This window comes from Pristis pectinata, chromosome 3 (genome assembly GCF_009764475.1).
Source record: "Pristis pectinata isolate sPriPec2 chromosome 3, sPriPec2.1.pri, whole genome shotgun sequence".
NCBI classification, from domain to species: domain Eukaryota; kingdom Metazoa; phylum Chordata; class Chondrichthyes; order Rhinopristiformes; family Pristidae; genus Pristis; species Pristis pectinata.
The window spans coordinates 134,546,481-134,569,917 of record NC_067407.1 but is presented as its reverse complement, the minus strand read 5'-3'; the positions used below and the strand labels follow the sequence as shown (position 1 = coordinate 134,569,917).

At 43.9% G+C, this 23,437-nt stretch overlaps 1 protein-coding gene across 1 annotated transcript in view; it reads right to left on the bottom strand.

Annotated features, from left to right (window-relative positions):
- Positions 1-9,615: 9,615 nt before the first annotated feature.
- LOC127568024 (WD repeat-containing protein 27-like) overlaps positions 9,616-23,437 on the bottom strand; it is a 373,338-nt gene continuing 359,516 nt past the window's right edge. Inside the window, exon 11 of the mRNA XM_052011271.1 lies at positions 9,616-9,739. Within this exon, the coding sequence (XP_051867231.1) occupies positions 9,692-9,739 (48 nt within the window). The 3' untranslated portion in view covers positions 9,616-9,691. The remainder of the gene's footprint in view (positions 9,740-23,437) is intronic.

Below are 23,437 nucleotides of genomic sequence, written 5' to 3'. Positions count from 1 at the left end.
ACTATAAGGCATTAGATGGCAATGGCACATTGGGAACCTATAGTAAAAGGAATGACAGGGAAAAAGGAATGGCTGATAGTTAAGGAGTTAATACATTAGTTTGCAACACTATATATACAGTGTATATCCCTTTACAATGTCGTTAACAAGGGAAGTTAAAGGGAGAATTAGAACAATGGAAAAGGTTTGTAATCCTGCCAAAAAGAGCACTAAGGCTTCAGAATTCAGCAGAGGAAGACCAAGAAGTTTATCAGGAATGGGAAAGTAGCATATGAGAGTAATCTAGTGAGAAGAACAACAGTCTGCAAAAGCTTCTGTAGAAAGGAAAGGAAAGCAGTTAATGTGGGTCCCTCACAGTTGAAGGCAGGAGAAATTATAATGTGGAATAAGGTAAAGGAAGAGATATTAAACCAAAATTTTATGTCTGGCTTCCTGCAAACAATTGCAGAAAACCTTCCAGAAATAATGGAGATGTACAGTCTCGAGTGAAAGAGGAATTGAAAAAAATTAACTCCAGTAAGAAAATAATATTGGAGAAATGAATGGAACCAAAAGCCTGTGACAGGTTGACTTGCATCCAAAGATGTTGACTGAGGTGCCACAGAAGTAATGGATGCAGTGGCTGTCATCTTCCAAAATTCCATAGTTTCTGGAACTGTTCTCCAGACTGTAAGGTAGTAAATGTAACCCCACCATTTAAGAAAGGGAGGGAGAGAGGGAATGGGAACTCTAACCTGACATCAGTAGAAAAGAAAATGCTGGGATCCATTATTAAGTTTACTTAAGAAGATGCTTGCCTTTATCAGTCAGGGCACTGAGTACAGGAGTTGGGACATCATGTCACAGCTGTACAAGTCGTTGGCGAGACCACACTTGGAGTATTGTGTGCAGTTCTGGTTGCCCGCTATAGGAAGGATGTCATTAAGCTTGGGAAAAGTGCAGAGAAGGTTCATGAGCATGCCACTGGGACTGGATGGCTTGAGTTATAAGGAGAGGCTGAATAGGCTGAGACTTTTTCACCTGGAGTGTAGCAGGCTGAGCGGTGATCTTATAGAGAAATATAAAATCATGAGGGGTTTAGGTAAGGTCACAGTCTTTTTCCCAGGACTAGAGGTCATGGGTTTAAGGTGAGAGGGGAAAGATTTAAAAGGGATCAGAGGAGCAACTTACTCACACAGATGGTGGTGGGTATATGGACGAGCTGCCAGAGGAAGCTATAGCTATAGAGGTGGGTACAATGACAATGTTTAAAAGACATTCAGACAGGCAAATGGATAGAAAACACCTAGAGGGATATGGGCTAAACACAGGCAAATAAGATTAGCTCAGGAAGACATCTTGGATGGCATGGATGAGTTGGGCCGAAGGGCCTGTTTCTGTGTTGTATAACTCTACGACTATGATAAGTGGTTGGGTAGAGCCAATATGAATTTATAAAATGGAAATTATATTTCAAAAATTAAGAATTTTTGTGGTTGTAACTACCTGAGTAGATAAGGATAATTGGACTTTCTAAAGGCCTTCAACAAGATGCCTCTCAAGAAGTTGTTTAATGAAATTAGACCACATGTTTGGGGGCAATATACTGGCATGGATTGAGAAATGGTTCATGGACAGAAAATCGAGACTCAGAATAAATGGTCATCTCCGGATTGGAAGCCAGTGACCAGTGGTGTGCCACAGGGATTGGTGCTGGGGTCCACCTGTTTACAATCAATTTCACTAACTTGGTTGAGGGGACCAAGAATAACAGATCCAAGTTTGCATCTGGCACAAAAGTGGGTGGGAGTGTGGGCCGTGAGGAGAATGCAGAACATATCTGGGGAAATGGAGACAGTGCAAGTAATAAGACAGATGGAACATAATGTGGAAAAATCTGAGGTCATCTACTTTGGTTTAGAAAGAAAAGTCGTGTATTACTGAAATGTTGAAAGACTGAAAGGTGTGATTTTCAAAGAGACCTGGGTGATCTTCTAAGTGAGTCACTGAAAGGTAACCTACAGGTAACAGCAAGCAATTTAAGAAAGCAAGCATGATGTCGGCCCTCATTGCAAGGGGATTTGAGTATAAGACATCTTACTGCAATTATATAGGGCCCTGATGGGACTGCATCTGGAATGTTATGTATGGGTCCGGTCTCCCTACCTAAGAAAGGATGTACTTGCAACAGAGGGAGTGCAGCAAGAGTTCACCAGATTGATTCCAAGATTGGGGATTTGTTTTTATCAGGAGAGATTGAGTTTAGAGGAATTAGAAGTGATCTCATTTTAACATGCAAAACTCGTACAGGACTTCACAGAGTAGATGCAGGGATGATAATTCCCCTGGCTGGGGTGTCTAGAACTAAGGATTACAGTCTGAAAATAAGTGGTTGGCCCTTCAGGAGAGAGATCAACAGAAATTTCAAAAACCCATCGGGTAGTGAATCTTTAAGATGCTCTACCCAGGGGGATTCTGGAGGCTCAGTTAGTGAGTTTATTCGAGACTTAAGAATGATAGGTCTTTGTATATAATGGGAATCAAGAGATTGCGATTAGTGCAGCAGAGTGGCAATGAGTGAAAGGTCAGTAATGATGTTACTGAATGATTGAACAGGCGCAAGGGGCCGAATGGCCTGATCCTGCTATTTCTTTTGTTCTTGTGCCCTCGTGCATTGAGACGTTTGCAGATTTCTACTCACTTTATGAAAAAGAGCTTCGTGACATCAGCCCTGAGTAGCCATTCTGAAGCCTTGTGGTGCTAAATTCAGTGGATTACCACACCAATGTAACGTGGGAGCTGGTGGGGCCCATTGTGGTTAACAGTGACCCATACCTGCAGAAAGTATTGGCTGCTCGAGGAACTGCAGCCCAAGGTCAATAAGCTGGGAGTCTGAGCTCCAAGCACTATGACACATGGGAAGGGGGAGAATTACCTGGACGTGGTATTCCAGGAGGCAACCACACCCCTGAGATTAACCATCTCTCAACTGGTAAATGGGCAGGGACAGGACGGTGCGACTGAAGAACAGGCAGGTAGAGGGATGCAGAGGATAGTTCCAGAGGAGCATTGTCCAGCGGAGAGAAGGTTCTTGCTCCCTGTGTAGACGAGGGAGAGGAGTGGAGGGAGGGTGTGCAAACTGTCCATAGTGCTGTGGCACAGGGAGACATTCACGTGGGGGGAGTAATCGTAGGGATTAGGGGAATGGGCGCTGTTTTCTGCAGCAAAGGGAGAGTCCCGAAGGCTGTGTTGGCTGCCTGGTGGCTAGGGTTGGAGAAGAACTTGGGAGTGGGAGGGGGAGGATCCAGTTGTCACGGTCCACATAGGCACCAACAACATAGGCAGGACCAGGAAGGAGATTCTGCTGAGGGACTACGAGGAGCTCAGGGCAAAATTGAAAAGCAGAGCACAAAGTGTCCGCAGTCAACAGATCATTCTCCGCAATTTCTGACACCTTCAAAGAGATTCCACCACTAGACACATCTTCCCCTCTCCTCCCTTTTCAGCATTTCGCAGGGATCGTTCCCTTCCTGACTTCCTGGTCCACTCTTCTGTTCCCACCAACCACCCCCCTCCTCTTACGGCACTTTCTCTTGCAACCCCGGCTGATGCAACACTTGTCTTTTCACCTCTTCCTTTCCATCATCCAGGGACCCAAACAGTCTTTCACCAAACAGGTGAAGCAGCGATGCACTTGCACTTCCTCCAATGTAACACACTGCATTCAATGTTCACAGTGTGGTCTCTTCTACATTGGAGAAACCAAACACACATTGGGTGATCGCTTTGAGGAGCCCCTGCATTCAGTCCACAGGAGCAACCCTGAGCTTCCTGTTACCTGCCACTTTAATTCTCCATCCCATTCCCACTCTGACCTATTAGTCTGTGTCCTCCTGCACTGTTACAAAGGAACAACATATCATCTTCTGTCTGGGCACGTTGCAGCCTTCTGGACTTATTATTGAAGTCCACAACTTCAGGTATATTGGTTTCTGTGTCAATATCAGTTGTCCATCTGTGATCAGCTCATTTGTTGGATTTTTCTCCCCTTTTTATCTTTTTTTCTCTACAGGAATGGAGGACATGTCTAGCCTGACCCGCCAGGCCAGTCCTCCTGCTCTACATTTTGCAACTCCCACACTCCCTTATCTATGTTCCCTCTCTCCAACTGCTCCCATTCACTCATTGACCCAATTGTTTACAGTTTATCCCCATGGTCACCCCAGTTTTACCTGACCAGTGACATCACCCTTCCTTACCCTCCCTGCAGCTAAACAGGCTTCTTTTTTCTCCTTCCCAGTTCTGATGAAGAGTCTTTGACCTGAAACGTTAGCTCTGATTCTCTTCCCACAGATGCGTCCTGACCTGCTGAGTATTTCCAGCATTTTCTGTTTTTATTTCAGGTTTTTCAGCATCTGCCTTTTTTTTTGATTTTCACCACAAGGGTGATAACCTCTGGGTTATTACCCGAGCCCTGCGCACACTGGCAAAGGGTAAATAGGATTAGAGAGGTAAATGTGTGGCTTAAAGTGTGGTGTGGTAGGAATGGGTTCCGATTCATGGGACACTGGTACCAGTACTGGCGAAGCACAGAGCTATTTCGTTGGGATGGGCTTCACCTGAATTGGGATAGTGAGGGGGAACTAGCAAGCAAAGTGTGACAGGCTGGGGCAGAAAATGTAAACAGAAGTATGTAGTGCAGAGTAAATCCAGACTTTGTAAAAAATGTAAAACATGTTTTGGAAAGAATGTGGAATCTGCAATAAGCACAGATAACAATATATTAGTATGATCTAATATACTAATGGTTACAGTGTGACCAGGACTGGGTGCTCAATATTCCAGGTTATACATTGTTCCAAAAGAACAGACCAAGTGGGAAAGAAGGGTAGCATTGTTCATCAAGGAAGGTACCAGAGTGGTGTTGAGTCATGATATAGAGGCAGTGGACAGTAATGTAGAATCAGTTTAGGTTGAAATCATGAACAGCAGGGGTAAGAGAACATTGGTGGGAGTAGTCCAGAGATCCCCAAAACATAACCTCTGGATAGGGCGGAGCATAAATAGGGAAATATATAGGGCATGTTTGAAGAGAACTGGAATTGTCATGGGAGATTTTAAGCTACAAATCGATTGGATAAGCCAAGCTGACAAGGGTACCGTAGAAGAATTTGTGGAGTGCGTCAGGGATTGTTTCTTGGACCAGTATGTTACCGAACTTACCCAGGAACAGGCTATTTTAGATATGGTCGTGAGTAATAAGAAATAAGAGATTTTGTGGTTAAAGAACCCCTAGGAGGCAGTGACCACAGTATGATAGAATTCCAGATGCAGTTTGAGAGTGAACTCCACAGGACTAAAACCATTGTCTTCAACTTAAGTAAGGGCAATTATAATGGTATGTAGGTGGAGTTGTCTAAGCTGGATAAACTGAGAGACGGGTCAGTAGGTGAACAGTGGCAGGTATTCAAGCAGCCTGTCCATAATACAAAGCAGGAATTTATCCCGACTGGAGAGAGGGAATCCATGAGACAGTGGCACAATCTGTGTAAACAAAGGAGGGCAAGGATATTACATTGAAAAGTAGGGTATATGAAGTGGCAAGGACTGATAGTAGGCCAGAGGACTGGGAAAGTTTTACAATCCAAGTGAAAGACTAAAAAGCTCATACAAAGGGAGAAAATTGATCTTGAGAGAAAACTTGCCTGTAATATCAAAACAAACAGCAAGAGTTTCTGTGGATGTATAAATAGGAAGAAGGTGGCTAAAGTAAGTGTGGGACTTCTAGAGAATGACATTAGTGAATTTATAACAGCAAACGTTAAATCAATTTTTGCATAAGTCTTCACGGTGGGGACACTGTATCTTGGTACATGTGACACCGAAAACATGGAGGAACTTGCAAAAAATGCCTGTGCAGAGTTTTAGTCTCTTTACCTAAAAACAAAGGACCAAGTAGCATTGGAGGCAGTGTAAAGGATATTCACCAGGCTAATTCCTGGGGTGAAAGGCTTGTCCTATCAAGACAGGCTAGACAGTTTGGGTCTGTATTCCTTGGAGTTTAGAAGAATGAGGGGTGATCTTATTCAAACACATAAGATCATAAGGGGGCTTGAGAGGATAGGTGCTGAGGTGTTTTCACTGATCGGAGAGTCACGAACAAGAAGACATAGTTAGAAAATAAGGGGCCAATCATTTGAAACTGATGTGCATAGAAATTTCTTCTCTCAGAGGGCAGTAAATCTCCAGAATTCTCTGCTCCTGAGACTGGTGGAGGCTAGATATTTAGATATATTTATGGTGGTGATGGATAACTATTTGAAAAATCAAGTTTTATGGGGAGCTATGGCCAAGAAAGCACACCAATGCCTCTACTGCCTCAGAAGCCTAAGGAAGTTTGGCACGTTCCCAATCACTCTCACCAATTTTTACAGATGCACCATAGAAAGCATCCTATCCAGACACATCACAGCTTGGTATGGCAACTGCTCTGCCCAATACTGTAAGAAGTTGCAGGGGGTTGTGAACACAGCTCAGTCTATTACGAAAACCAGCCTTCCCTCCAATGACTCTGTCTACATTTCCCACCAAAGACCCCTCCCACTCCAGACATTCTCTCTTCTCCCCCCCACCTTCCACTGGGCAGAAGATACAAATGCTTGAAAACATGCACCACCAGGCTCAAGGACAGCTTCTATCCCTCCGTTATAAGACTCTTGAACAGATTTATTGTACAATAAAAATGAACTCTTAATCTCTCAATCTATCTCGTTATGACCTTGCACCTTATTGTCTGCCTGCACTGCACTTTCTCTGTAACTGTAACACTATACTCTGCATTCTGTTATTGTTTTTCCTTTTGTACTACCTCAATGTACTTGTGTTTCAAACGATCTGTCTGGATGGCACGCAAATAAAAGCTTTTCACTGTATCTCGGTACATGTGACACTAATAAACCAATCACCAGCTAACACAGAAGAGGAGTTGAGGCCAGCATAGATCAGCCATGGTTGTATTGGCGAGAGGGGCATGGTGGTCTACTCCCGCTCCTATTTTCTTGTGTTCCTGTAGCCTACTACCCATGGCTGAACTGAGCCAACCTGTGACTAATGGTTCCCTCTGGCAGTCAGCTGTTCGATACCTAACACCTCCCAGATTTCAGTGGTAATGCTGAAGTCCAATAAGTCCGGAAAGTCACACGTTGGCACTTCTAACCTTCCACTCCACCACCAGACTCACCATTAAGCACTGACGGGCCAGGTAGAAGATCCTAGTACTGGTCTTGGTTCTTTGCTACATACCAGGGAGGGCTGGCATGGGAATGGTGACTCCATCCATAGGAATGGGTGTCACCAACCCAAAAGGAAAAGGGAAAACATTTCAGTTATCTTACTTCATCTTAAATTATTTGCTAGTATTTTAATATGCACTTAATTACTTTTTAAATATTTTTTATAATTACATTGCTCTTTAAATAGTTTTAAAATGTTTCTGGTGTTTTTCAATGTCTGTTGAAAGGGAAGGCTTTGATCATTCAGAGTTCACTCAGTTTCGTGGGACACCTCTCGGGTCGGGGGGGGGGGGGGGGGGGGGGGTCAGCCCATCCAGCTCTCCACATCTGAGAAAAGACGCAGCAATTCCAGGCCATGTTCCACACGCTCCGACCCACTAACCACAATGCTGACGAACTTGAAATCCTTGCTGTTTGTTAAATTCCAGGAAGGGCTGGGAATTGTTCATGTTTTACTGTAAATCTGCAGCTCCAGAGTGATTGGATGTTAACAAGCAAACCAGCTCAGAAAATCAGAATAACTTTCATTATCCCCCACTGGAGTTCACAGGTAAGGGAGCTATAGGATGTGGAGCAACACTGGTGGGTTACAATCCTTAGGGTGTGGACGGGTTTTGCAGAAAGGTCAAGAGTCCCTTTTTCCAGGCATTTCCTTGCATTTATTAATTCATGAATACAGGTTAATAAAGTATGTGACAATAAAGCAGTCTCACAAAAATAATAGACAAATGCAAATTTCCAACTGGTAAAGGTGAAACTGAAAAGATGATCAAATAAAGAAGGCAATAATGTGGTAATAAAAAAACTAGTTACGTGTAAAAATGCCCATATATGGGTTGGATCATGTTTTATCCAGTAATCTACTACCATGTGACTCCAGCGATCTACTCTAATCTGCTCACTACGGTGATGGGACACTAATGAGTCCATTACCAGCTGCTTGGGATGAGTAAGAATGGTTCCTGAGAAAGTGAGAGAGGGTGACATGATGTAGTCCAACTGAACGGACAGGTTGAAGTTGATTCTGTGTACTGATTACTTTATGCAGTAAGCTAACTGTGGAATTCAATGATAGAGGTTGAGACTCTCTAGTCCGGCACCCTTGGGACCTGACTGGTGCTGGACCCTAGAAAACCTGGACCACAGAAATGCCCCCGACCTTTCTCTGAGCAGGAGAAATGTTCTTTTTAAGTATGGCGGGACAGCCGTGGGAAATGGAAGCTGGAGGGTGAATTGAAGGTTAATTAGCTACAGATTAGTATACAACTTAGTTAATTTTAGATCTTAGTTAGAATTAGTTAATTAGTGCAGAACTGTACGACAGATTCAAAACATGCTGGACCACAGGAGCTGCCTGACTAGAAAGACTCAACCTGTATTAAATTAGATGGTGGGACTGATTACAAGAAGCCTCTCATGGGTGAATACAGTGGGTGAACATCTATGGCCCGGCAAGAGAAGGCCTATCACTTTTATTGTCCCTTTGCTGGTCAAAAGATGTGAAGAGCTCCAAAAACTGTGTGCATTTATCACCCAAAAGCCTCTGTAAGCCTCCACATTTACTGCACAATAATATGGGCCTTTTGCTCTCAATAAACTCATTCGAGTGAACAAGGAACATAGGCAGTCCAGGAACATACGGTAACATCAACTAGAATTCAAGGACATACTTGTACTAAAGTTTTTGAACATGAGCCCATTTTTGTTGAAGGAATGGGTGATGAAAGTAGGATATATTTGATTCAATTTGTAAGGCTTAGGAAAATTATGAGTCATTGGTTTACAATAACCATTTAGTAAAAGGATTTGTAGATATATTCATTACGTTTTATCCTCAATGAAGTTTTCAATGGGCTGACACAGTACTTCCAAAACAGAGAGAATATATGGATCACTAAACATGGTCTTAAGAACGGCCCAGTAAATTAACAATGTTTCCTATTCAAAAGAGCCACAGACAAGCCATTCATTTCTCAGGCACTTAAATGTAAACGGTTCTGATGTGTCCCCTCCAAGTTGATGGCCTGACACAGGCTGGAACCCTTGACACAGACCATTCTGGAACGGAAATCTCTTTTATCTTCTCTGCTGAGTCACCGACCAACAGCCAACCATCTCTAAGCTCCTTAGCGATCCACTCACCGGACATCCTTTCATCCGGAGCGATTGAGAAGATAATGCATGTGCCCCTTCTTTCGACAGCAACTTCTGAATTCTCCTGCTAATTGTTTCCTGGTTGGTGACATTTACATTTGGCTCCGACACCAGCCCTCTTCCCTGCAACCCCCTCCCCCCCCCCCCCCCCCCCCCCCCCCCCCCCATGCCCACCGTTGTGGGAAGTCCTCCCATTCTCGGTCTATGAGACAACTTGAACTTGCTGAATCCACTCTTCGTCACTCTACCCTCAGGGTTCTCTGCTGCTATGGTACAAAGAGCTGAAGTTTGCCATCCAGGGTCGCAGTGGTGAGCTGTAGTATGAAAGACAAAAGGCAAGTGCCAGGTTATTCTGTACCCTTTAATTGTCCCCGAAAGTGAGGAGACAATCACACTGGTGTGCTGCAGTCTCCTCTCACATCCCAGAGGCAGGCTGGTGGCTTAATGTGAATTGCCACCATTGTAGACGGTTGCAGGAGGATCAGGGAGAGTTGATGGGCACATGAGGAAGAAATAAATGTACTGCTCTGTGAACCAGAATAGACTTGATAGGCTGAGTGGCCTCCTTCACTAGAACATAGAATAGAACAGCAGAGAAACAGCCCATGATGTCAGTGCCGACCAAGATGCCAATTTAAACTATTCCCATCTGCCTGCACATGGTCGATATCCCTCATTCCCTGCCTGTTCATGTGTCTGTCTAAATGCCTCTTAAACGTTGTTATTGTATCTGCCTCCACCACTTCCCCTGGCAGTGCATTCCAGGAACCTACCACTCTCTGTGTAAAAAACCTGCCTCATAAATCTCCATTTAGCTTTCTCCCTCTCACCCTAAAGCTATGCCCTCTAGTATTTGACATTTACACCCTGGGTAAAAGACTCTGATTATCTGCCCTATGCCTCTCATAATTTTACATACTATCAGGTCACCCCCTCAGCCTCTGACGCTCCAGAGAAAGCAGTCCAAGTTTGTCCAACCTCTCCTTATAGCTAATACTCTCTAATCTATGCAACGTCTTGGTGAACCTCTTCTATACCCTCTCTAAAGCATCCACATCTTTCCTGTAATGTGGTACACCTCTATCAAGTTGTCTCTCATCCTGCATTGCTCCACACTCCCTACCATTCTGGAGTGTGTCCTACCCTTCTACACTGAGGTCCCTCTGTTCCTCAATGCTCCCTACCATTCATGGTGTGTCCTACCCTTTCCTGTAATGTGATAACCAGAACTTTACATAACACTTCAAATGTGTCCTGACCAAATTTTATACAGCTACAACATGACTTCCTGACTTTTACACTCAATGCCACAATGAAAGTCATATGCCTCCTATAGTACCCCATCTACTTGCATTGCAACTTTCAGGGAACTACGGACTTGCACCCCAAGATTCCTCTGTACATCAATACTTTATGGGCCATGCCATTTACGGTACACTTTCCATTCACATTTGACCATCCAAAGTGCATCACCTCACATTTGTCGAGATTAAGCTCCATCCACCATTTCTCAGCCCATCGACTGATCTATATCCTGCTGTATACATTGACAATCTTCCTCACTACTCAAATGAAAAGCAGGCAGTCAACACTTCGGGTCAGGACCCTGACCCAAAGTGTTGACTGCCTGTTTTTCTCCATGGATGCTGCCTGGCCTGCTGAGTTCCTCCAGCATCATCGTGTTTTTCATGTAGATTCCAGCATCTGCAGCCCTTTGTTTCTTTTCCTTGCTACTCACATCTCTGCCAATTTTTTGTGTCGTCTGCCTATTTACTAATCAGTCCAGCTACATTTTTTCTTCAAATCATTTATATATATCACAAACAACAGAGGTCCCGGCACCGATCCTTGAGGAACACCTCTGGTCACAGACCTCCAGTCAGAATAATACCCCTCCACCGCTACGCTTTGTATTCTCTTGCCAAGCCAATTTTGAATCCAATCTACCAGGTCATCCCATGTGCCTTAACCTTCAGATCATCCAACCACGAGGGACCCTGTTGAATGCTTTATTAAAGTCCATGTATACAACATCCACTGCCCTACCCTTATCAATCATCTTTGTCACCTCCTCAAAATACTCAATCAAGTTTGTAAGACATGTCCTCCCCCACACAAAGCCTTGCTGACTATCCCTAATAAATACATGCTCTTCCCAGTGCAAGTAGATCCTATCCCTAAGAATCTTCTCCAATAATTTCCCTCCCACTAATGGAAGGCTCGTCAGCCGATAATTTACTGGATCATCCCTTTTGCCCTTCTTAAGCGAAGGGACAAGTTTGGATATTCTTGTCCTCTGGGACCACGCCTGTAGCTAAAGAGGACACAAATATCTCTGTCAAGGCCCCAGCAATCTTCTCTCTTGCCTCTCTCAATATCCTGGCATAGATCCCATTAGGCCCTGGAGACTGATCTACAATGTTCTTCGAGAGACTCAACATCTCCTCCTCCTTAGTATCAACATGCCTTAGAATATAAGCATAACTCTCCCTGTTCTCACAATCTACCACGTCCTTCTCCTTGGTGAATACTGATGCAAAATATTTGTTTAGTACCTTGCCAATTTCCTCAGCCCCAGGCATAAATTCCCTCCTTTCCTTGAGTGGTTCTACCCTCTCTCTTTTCCTTAATCCTTCTCAACAAGGATACTTCATGGCTCCTTTTAGCCCTCCTGATACCCTGTTTAAGCTCTTTCCTGCTTTCTTTATATTCCTCAAGGGTCCTGTCTGATTTCAGCTTCCTAAACCTTACAAATGCTTCTTTTTACTTTTTGACTAAATTTGCAACATCTCTCACCATCCAAGGTTCCCGAACCTTGCCATCCTCATCCTTCTTCCTCACAGGAACATGTTGGTCCTGAATTCTGGCCAGCTGGCTTTACAGCGGCTCCCACATGTCAGCTGTGGACTTACACAATAACAGCCGCTCCCAATCTACTCTCCCCAGCTCCTGCCTCGTACTGTTGTAATTAGCCTTGCCTCAACTTAGCACTTTTTCCCCAAAATCCAATCTTATGAGAATTCAGGCCTGGATGGAGGTGAGCCACCAAAAAGGAAAGAAAATTGGGATGTTGTGATTGGGTTTTTAGAATTTCACCTGTTCCAGGGCACTGCAACCACTACAAAATATTTTGCTAAATATGGATCATGGAAATAAATAACTCAATTAAAAGCAAGTCTTTCACTGAAAGAATAATTTTGCAATGGAGGTGACTTTTCATAAAGTGAAATTTTATCAACTTGATTCTGACTTCTGTTTCTCTGACTGCCATTTCAGGACTCGAGCACCACTGTAGAATCAGGCATTTATCGCCCCTTGTTGACCTGGTGGTGAGCAGTCTTCTTTGACGTACAGAGGGATGTTGGGGTCCAAGTCCATAGCTTCGTGGAAGTGGCCACGCAAGTAGATAGGGTGGTAAAGAAGGCGTATGGCATGTTTGCCTTCATCGGTTAGGACACTGACTATATGAGTAAGGCAGTCATGTTGCAGCTATATAAAACTTTGGTTAGGCCGCACCTGGAGTACTGCATGCAATTCTGGTCGCCCCATTACAGGAAGGATGTAGAGACTGAAGAGGGTGTAGAAGATGTTTACCAGGATGCTGCCTGGATTAGAGGGTATGAGTGACAAGGAGAAGTTGGACAAATCTGGGTTATTTTCTCTGGAGCATCAGAGGCTGAAGGGAGACCTGATAGAAGTTTATAAAATTATGAGAGCATAGATAGGGTGGACAGTCAGAATCTTTTTCCCAGGGTGGAAATGTCAAATTATAGAGAACATGCATTTAAGGTGAGAGGGGGAAAGTTTAAAGGTGATGTGTGGGGCAAGTTTTTTTACACAGAGGGTAATAGGTGCCTGGAACGGGCTGCCAGGGGTGGTGGTGGAAGCAGATACAATGGTGGTGTTCAAGAGGCTTTTAGATAGACACATGAATGTGCAGGGAATGGAGGGATGTGGATCACGTGCAGCCGGGGAGATTTAGTTTCATTCAGCATCGTGTTCGGCACAAACATCATGGGCTGAAGGGCCTGTTCCTGTGCTGTACTGTTCCATGTTCTTGAACTGGTGTAGCTACGATTTGCAGCAGTAAAGTACAGCAAAGTGGGCTGCAAGCCTACTTTGACTCAACTGACTGCTAAAACACTTGTGAGGGGAATCAGAGACAGAACTCTGCTGGAACAAATTGTTTCAACTGAAATCGCCTGCAATAACCCAAAGAACACTTTTCAAAGGAGAGACTCACCTACTGCCAATGAGATCACTGCTCTCTGACCCAGGCTTCAGAGGGATGTTGTTGGAATTGGCAAAGGTGTAGCAGGGACAATTGAGCATGCGGCCATGAGAGATAATATAGAGACACAAGAGACTGCAGAAAGGAATTGTCGACATCTTGTGTCAAAACCCTGCATTTGATCCTGATGCAGGGTTTCAACCCGAGGTGTCGACAATTCCTTTCCCCCACAGATGCTGCTCGACCCACTGAGTTCCTCCAGCAGTTTGTTTGTTGTTGGGAAATAATATGATTTGGAAGGGAAGACAAGGGTCATTTGATTTTGTAGAATCTTGCTGTGTATAATTCTCATTTTTACAATGCAATTCAACCAGAATTCACTCACTGTGATGTTCACATGTTACAAGAGGCACGACATAAAATGTAAGCTCTTTCATTCTCCTTTCACCATCAAACACATTAAAGGGAGGCTTTGATTTTCTGAATGCACATTTTGTGTCCTTTACACTTCCGAGAGATTGCTGCGTTTTTGGAAGTGTTATCTCTTGGACCAAACATAAAACTAATGGTGGCACATGTGGACATTAAAGAACTTACAGTGTTGTTTGAGGAAGGGCAGCATGATCCCGTGTGCTAACAAATATTCCTCTTCAATCCACATTGCTGCAAGTAGCGTAATTGGCCATTCATCTTGACTGATTGAAGGTCAATAACCAGAGGGCACAGATTTGGCAATTGCTAGTTTGATAACTGGCAAACAGGGGCTGAGAAGAGATAAGGAGAAATTTTGTCCACATCACGAGTTGCTTTGATGTGGATTGCCTGAGTTGGGAGAGTGGTAGAAAGAGCTTCATCAGTAGCTTTCAGAAGTGAACTGAATAAGCTGAAGGGAAAAGAAGCCATAGGAAGAGTTGGGGGAATGGAACTAATTGAGTAGGTATTCCAAAGAGCAAGCAAAGGCATGGTGGACAATGCCCTCATTCTAGGTGTAAATTTCTATTATGTGCAATATAGAATGACCACTTCTTCTGCTTGGGGAGTTTTTGAGAGATGTGTCTGCAGAAATGTAAGAGACCTTGAAGCTCCAGGTGAACAAAATGCATGCAGTTCAATCCTTACAGAATTACAAAAACCAAACTGTTGAACAACAGACTTCACTGGCAGCAGCCAACTCTTGAGGGAATTTAAGTAAAACTGTACTGAGCCACAGGGACCACACTTAGAGCATTTTTGTTTCTTGGCTCAAACAGTAGGGTTTATTCACTAACTGCTGAGATAGCAAAAGAATTGTCCAAAAATGGCCAGAGATAACATGAATTTAGGAATGACCTTCGCAGTCTGTTTGCATCCAATCAAACTGATGGAGAATTCCTACTTGAGGAATCCTCTGAACGTTTTATTGTTCCTCGCAGAGAGGCGAGTGCCAAACTGACCCGAAATGAACTGCTCTTCATTTCAGAAAGGCCAAACGCTGGCCTGTTAAACCAGTCTGGATCTCTCCACATTGTGTGTGATGTCACTGTCTGCACTGTCACTGCTCTGCTAATAAATTCAAAGGGAAAACTATTTTTAAATGTCAAAATACTACATTATTCATAAAATTTGTATGTAATAAGGAATATTTGTCTGTCATCATTTTCAGTGTGAGCCAGATCATTCCATTTCCGTCACATCAGCAGAACACCAAATTTCCTTCACATACAGTACATTCCATGAGGGGTTTTTACACGACTCAGTGCTGGGAGGGCCTTACCCCATACAGCCTTTGTAGAGGCCACACCAAGTTTCAGCATGTACCTCAGCACATAGTCTTGCACCTTGCAGTGTGATGAATTTTGTCATGTATGGAAGGACCTTGGAGTTCAGGTGCATGGTTCCCTGTAAGTGTTATCACAGGTAGACCAGGTGGTGAAGAAGGCTTTTAGCACACTGGCCTTCATCAGTCAGGCCATTGAGTATAGGACGTTATGCTGCAATTGTACAAGACACTGGTGAGGCCGCATTTGGAGTGCTGTGTTCAGTTTTGGTCACCCTGGTATAGGAAAGATGTTATTAAACTGGAAAGAGTGCAGAAAAGATTTACAAGGATGTTGCCAGGACTTGAGGGACTGAGTTATAGGGAGAGGTTGGACAGGCTAGGACTTTTTCCTTGGAGTGTAGAAAACTGAGGGGTGATCTTGTAGAGGTGTATAAAATCATGAGGGGCATAGATAGAGTGAATGCACTCAGCCTTTTCTCCAGAGTTGGGGAATCAGGAACTAGAGGGCATAGATTTAAGGTGAGAGGGGAAAGGTGTACTAGGAACTTGAGGGGCAACTTTTTTACACAAAGAGGGTAGTATATATATGGAATGAGTTGCCAGAAGTGGTTGCGATGGGTACAATAACAACTTTTAAAACAACAGTTGGATAGATATATGGACAGGAAGGGCTTAGAGGGATATGAGCCAAATGCAAGCAAATGAGACTAGCTTGGATGGGCACCTTGGTCATCATGGTCTAGTTGGGCCAAAGGGCCAGTTTCTGTGCTGTATGACTCTATGGCTCTATGATAGCTCCCCAAACTGGCAGACCAATGCATTTCGGGCAGGGCAGAGGGTACCTTTCATCAAGTTGATGATCCTCCAGCAGTAATTGGTGTTTGTCTCACTGTGTGTCACACTGCTGCTGGTGATGCTCTGGTCAACTGGTCTGAGTGGTGACTCCAACTGCATGTGCAATACAGCTGGACAAGATGGTAGACAGAGCAGTAGACTGGACAACTGTCCAGACTCTATCAGTGAAACAATGCCAAGCTGTGCAGAGCCATTAGCAATCCTGCAGCTGAAGCACAGTGGTTCCATCTGGTTCATTCCAGGTGGCTCAGTCTGGTCCTGGAGAGACTTCTTGTTTGTGCCCCAAGCACTTGCTGTCGGATCCTTGGGCTTGTACACCGAGGTCCCTCTGTTTCTAGCGCCTTACCATTTATTGTATATGTCCTATCCTTATTAGTTCTCCCAAAGTGCATCAAAGACCCCACCCACCCGGGACATTCTCTCTTCTCTCCTCTTCCATCGGGTAGAAGATACAGGAGCCTGAGGGCACATACCATCAGACTTAAGGACAGCTTCTACTCCACTGTGATAAGACTATTGAACAGTTCCCTTATACAACGAGATGGACTATGACCTCACGATCTACCTTGTTGTGACCTTGCATCATATTGCACTGCACTTTCTCTGTAGCTGTGACACTTTACTCTGTACTGTTATTGTTTTTACCTGTACTACCTCAACGCACTCTGTACTAACTCAATGTAACTGCACTGTGTAATGAATTGACCTGTACGATTGGTTTGTAAGACAAGTTTTTCACTGTACCTCAGTACAAGTGACAATAATAAACCAACACCAATACCAATCTCACACTTATCAGGATTAATTCCTGTCTGCAATTACTCTGCTGATCTTACCAACATCGATATTAACCTGTAACCTGACTCTCCTCCTCACTATCAATAATGCCATTAGTTTGTGTCATCTGCGAACTTACTAATCATGCCTCCTGCATTCATATTCAAATTGTTAGTGTGTATTTCATCGTCATTACGACGTCATTAAGCTGGAAAGAGTTCAAAGTAGATTTACGAGAATGTTGCCAGGACTCAAGGGTCTGAATTATAGGAAGAGGTTGGGCAAGGTAGGGCTTTATTCATTGGAGCATGGGAGACTGATGGGTGACCCTATAGAAGTGTGTAGATGCATGAGGGGCATAGATAGGGTAAATGCACAGTTTTCCCAGGGTTGGAAAATCCAAAACTAGAGGGCATAGATTTAAGGTAAGAGGGAGAAGATTTAACTGGGACCTGAGGGGCAACTTCTTCATGCAGAGGGTGGTGCGTAAATGGAACGAGCTGCCAGAGGAAGTGGTTGAGGCAGGTGTAATAACAACATTTAAGGAGAAACATTTGGACAGGTACATGTATAGGGAAGGTTGAGAGATATGGGCCAAATGCAGGCAAATGGGACTAGCTTGGTTGGCATGGAGTAGTTGGGCTGAAGGCCCTGTTTCCGTGCTTGATTACTCCATGACCCTACTCTATATAACAAATCCCTGCAGTTCACATTGGTCACAGGCTTCCCATTGAAAAAAACAACCCTCTGAAACTTGAACATATCGAACGATTCAGCCCGCACTACTCTCTGAAGTTAAGAATTCCAAAGATGCCCAACCATCAGAGAGAAGAAGCTCCTCCTCATCTCTGTCTTTCACGTGCTATACCTTATCCTGACATAATCAGAAGGTTCAGTTTTGGGACTGATTACGTGGAGTGCCTTAGTTCTAACATGTTGGCATGTTACAACTCGTGGCCAAAGTACCGGTGAGGGTGTGTTACAAGAGCTCGAGTAAACGTGAAAATATATGAACTGTGTCCATTCCTTTCCACCAGCACTGAGTCTGTTTCTCTTTGTAGTTTGGAACTCCCCATTCAAGAATCAGGCCTTACACTGAGGGCTGGAGGTTGCACTGGCAGTATGCAAGGGGCCCATGCACATAATGTGGATGGAACCCCTGCATCAATACTGTGTGGCAGGAGGTCCAATGCTCTGAGATCAATGGATGGGTCTGATGCATGGGAGTCACACCCCCAACTACCCACTATTCACTCCCTAAACAAGTTAATTTTGGAGCAGGAGGCATGGTCAGTTTTGTGTTTTTATTGGTTATTGAGGCTTGGGGAAATTATAATTACATGTGCAACTCTCATTAAAAGTTCAGATCTGTTTTTTCCCAGAACACAGACATCTTTGGCTCAAAGCTGAAACACAACCGTTGTCTCACTAACTTGGAATGTAAATTATGCTGTACGTTCAATTTTCTTTGTCAGACATTATCTTGCAGAAATTATCCATAACTCACTGTGAAACTCTGGATGTTCCACTAAAAATATCTATCAAATGTTGTATAATCTAAAATTGCTCAATGTTAATCAGGGTATTGCATAATATAAGCAGAGTTGGCTTCACTTCCAACATACACCTGAATCCACTCATGTTTTACTTAGATTGTTGGAGGGACTGACAGCAAATTGCCTCAGTTCTTGCCCATACTAACCACATAGAATGCTGTTTAGATTCTCTGGTTAATGGTCAATGAAGCATCTCTATTATGTCAATTTTAATGATGTAATATAAAATTGCATCTGTCTCCAAAGTTATGTAGCACTTGCAGTGTCTGTTTAGAATACCTTACAGCAGCGGCCTTTTTATGCCATGGTAAAGACCTCCAGGGCAAAAGTCTTCCTTCAAGAATTCTATTTACTTGGATTGTATCAAACTGGTTATGACTCAGGCCAAAATTAAAAATGAAAGCAAGGAAGTCAGTCAGAATACTGAAGCATATGAACGTACTTTGTGTAGTTATGACATTCTTTTGGTATCCAGGTTAACATCATGGCCTAGATTTTTCAATCAGCAGCAAAACAACAGTGCTTGCTGTTGAAAGTCCCCCAGAAAGATCTGGCAAACTCCACACCATAATGTGGATTTCCCCTTTTCCAATGACTGCTGTCAGGCATCAGTGTAACATATATTCTGGTACAGATGAGCCCTGTGTTATAGCCATTTGGGTTACGGAAATTTGCCCTAATGGAATTCGCAAATTATTATCCAAACATTTGAGATACAGAACAATAGCTAACACAAGGGGACACAAGTTTAAGGTGATTGGAAGAAGATATAAGGGGGATGTCAGGGGTAAGTTTTTACACAGAGGGTGGTGAGTGCATGGAATGCACTGCCAGCAGAGGTTGTAGGGGCAGATACATTAGGGACTGTACCTCAGTCTACGATCTACCTTGTTGTGACCTTGCACCTTATTGCACTGCACTTTCTCTGTAGCTGTGACACTTTACTCTGTACTGTTATTGTTTTTACCTGTACTACATCAATGCACTCTGTACTAACTCAATGTAACTGCACTGTGTAATAAACTGACCTGTACGATCGGTATGCAAGACAAGTTTTCACTGTACCTTGGTACAACTGACAACAATAAACCAATACCAATACCAATACATTTAAGAGACTCTTAGATAGCCACATGAATGATAGAGAAATGGAGGTAAGTGTTAGATAGATCATAGAGCAGGATAAAATGTCGGCACAACATCGTGGGCCAAAGGGCCTGTACTGTGCTGTAACCTTCTATGATCTAGAACACAGTTCGTTCCTAGGGAACTTATGTTGGGAAAAAATAAATACAAATTGTGAAAGAAGCACAAATTTTGTCGACTTTTATTTTTAGTCATTCAGTATTGTGGGGCAAAAAGATTTGGATATGACGTCACTGCATCGATTGGGTCAGCAGTCACAGCCGAGCCTGTCATTTGCCACACCCTCTGCAGTATGAGGACATGTGAACAGACATCTCTGAATGCGGCAACGCTGCCTTGCTCTTCATCTGTGAGGCATTTTCTCTGACGCACAGCACTGTTTGAAGCTACAGTAGCCATGGTCAGCTCCTTGAGGTAGTCTTTACTCCAGTTCCACCAAGTCTCTGCACTTTAACCCCCTGCACTCCTTCTACATCACCTTTCTCTCATGAACCCTGATCCTCCTTTCCCTGATATCCCTACTTTCTTCATCCACGAGCCTTGTATATCAGAGAAAATGCCTAAAAATAAAAATTGACAAGATTCGTTGTTTCTTTCCCATGATCCTTGTCCATCCTCCCCCACCGGGTCTAATTTTGGCCTCAGTTGTCAAATACCAGCATTGGGTCACTTTGTCATCACCGATAAAATGGCTTAATATGAGAGATAAACGTCCTGCAGGAAACATCTCTGCTCATGACATGGGATTCAATGGGAAAGGGGGGGTTTGCATTACAGAAAGTCAAGATACGGACGGTTTTCTAGCAACGCAACCCCTCTGTAACATGGGGATCGCCTGTATCATTAACATGTGATGTCATCAAGCTAGCTAAGCAGCCAATCACATTGAAAAAATCCCTCGGACGGTAAATCAGGGTTATAAAATGGCCGATCTTTAAGGCATGCTTTGAGCATTTCACTGAGGTTGAATTAAAGTTTGGAATTAATACTGAAATTAAGTCAGAGGTTGAGGTATCATTAATATGCAGTAAAAATATAAGAAACAACACCGTGAAATGCTTATCTAGGGGAATGATACCCCTCACACGTAAAGCATCTTTTAAGAACAGCAAGTTTTCGACACCTCATGAGTTAAAAGCGTAACATTTAAAGGGTATTTTAGGATTAGAATAGTTTGCAAGTAACTGAGCACAGAAACTTGTATTGTTTTATCAGTGCAAAGCAAATGAAACAAAAATCTGTTGGAGGAACTCAGCGGGTCAAACAGTATCAGTGGGGAAAGGAATTGTCGATGTTTCTGGGTCTGATGCAGGGATTCGACAATTGCTTTCTACCACAGATGTGGCTCAACCGACTGAGATCCCCCCGCAGTTTGTATTTTTGCTCCGGGTTCCAGCATCTTGTGTCTCCAAAGCAAATGAAAATTGGTCACGTCCAGAGTGGAATGTCAGGTGAAGCAGCGATTCACTTGCACTTCTTCCAATCTAGTGTGCTACGTTCAGTGTTCACAATGTGGTGTCCTCGGCATTGGAGAAACCAAACCCAGACTGGGTGATCGCTTTGCGGACCACCTGCGCTCAGTCCACAAGAGCGACCCTGAGCTTCCTGTAGCCTGCCACTTTAATCCACTGTCCCACTCCCACTCTGACCTATTGGTCTGTGGCCTCCTGCACTGTTGCAATGAGGCCTAATGAAGCTTGAGGAACAACACTTCATTTTCTGTCTGGGCACATTGCATTCTTCTGGACTCAATAGTGCCCAGACACTCAATAGTGAATTCTACAACTTCTGGTAACTTTATTTCTGTCAATATCAGTCATCCACCCATGATATTGGTTCAGCTTGTTTGTTTTTTGTTCCTTCTTTTCTTTTTTTCTCTCTGGGACTGGAGGCCATGCGCAGCCTGATCTGCTGGGCCTATCCTCCCGCTCAACACCTTGCAGCTCCCACATTCTTTTGTCTCAGTTCTCACTCTCGAACTGCCCCCATTCACTCATTGACCAGATAACCTTGCTTACTGCTCATCCCCAAAGTCACCCTATCAGACACATCTCACCCTCCCTGCAGCTTAACGAGTTTCTTTTATCTCCTTCCCAGTTCCGATGAAGGGTCTTCGAGCTGAAATGTTAGCTGTTTCTCTTCCCACAGCTGCACCCTGACTTGCTGAATATTTCCAACATGTTCTGTTTTTGTTTTAGATTTCCAGCAGCTGAAGTTTTTTCTTTTAATTTTGATTTTAATTTCCAGATCAAATTTTACCACTCCAGAAATTTAACTGGTCATTTGCCGCTCAGTGGGTGTCCAAGGGACTAAGGTCATGTGTTTCTGAGGGGGGGCCCTGCCGCTGGGTGTTTCCAGAACAACCAGGTCATTACAGGACCGCTCCTTGAGTAGTTGCCAGTTCACCCACTTACCCGGGTAGGTTCCCTACCTACCTCCTCCATTTTGGATCTCCAAACCCACATGCTGACACACAGCCCCACTGGGCTCCAACTCAAAACTTCTCCAAACTTCCAGCTTGTGCCCCCAACCCTCTTCTCTCTGATCTGACTTCCTACCCTCTGCACTGGCTCTGCTTGAAATTCAAAAGAGGCCCTGATGCGGCTAAACCCTACAGGAAGCCCTCTCACCTCCCCAGACTCAGACACTCTCCCTGTTATTTTCCTGGCGCTCCCTACAATTGCACAGCATGAAGTAGATTGTGTCAGGCCCATTCACCAGCCCCAAATATCTTGGGACTCAGGCAGTGTTAAGGCTTACTCCAGTGGGCCTGGCATCACTGCAGTGGTTGCCACACAGCCTTCCTCTGTACCAAGAATTCCGAGTAATGAAACTGGAATTTTTGGCAGTTCCATGATTAGGCTGAGTAGGCACAGGGAATGGGTGAAACAACATCTGGAGGAGCAGGGAATCAGTGGAACAACATCTGGAGGAGCAGGGAATCAGTGGAACAACATCTGGAGCAGGGAAGGGGTGTGAGGAGCAGGCAATCAATGGAACAACATCTGGAGGAGCAGGGAATGGGTGAAACAACATCTGGAGGAGCAGGGAATCAGTGGAACAACATCTGGAGCAGGGAATGGGTGAACAACATCTGGAGGAGCAGGCAATCAATGGAACAACATCTGGAGGAGCAGGGAATGGGTGTAAGAACATCTGAGGGAGCAGGGAAGCGGTGTAAGAAAATCTCAAGGAGCAGGGAATTGGTGAAACAATATCTGAAGGAGCAGGGAATCAGTGGAACAACATCTGGAGGAACAGGGAATGGATGAAACAACATCTGGAGGAGACAGAATCAGCAGAACAACCTCTGGAGGAACAAGGAATTGCTGAAAACATCTGGAGGAGCAGGGAATGTGTGTAAGAACATCTGGAGCAGGGAATGGGTGTAAGAACATCTTGGAATCCCATGTTTAAAAGCTCACCAGCGATTGTTGTCAGTTTTGTGGTGTAATGACAGAGAACATTCACTGCTTTCCTGTCATTATAATGCAATGTCTTGGCCAGAATGCTCCTTGTTACAATCATTGCAACTTTTGTTTTATATTGGTTAACACACTTGAACCCAATGACGCCTGCTCACAAAATGAAACCATACTATGTAAATAGTTATCATTTTAAAATTCATGTAAGAGATGGCAACGTTACTGACAAGGCCAAACTTTATTGCAGATCTTTAATTGCATTT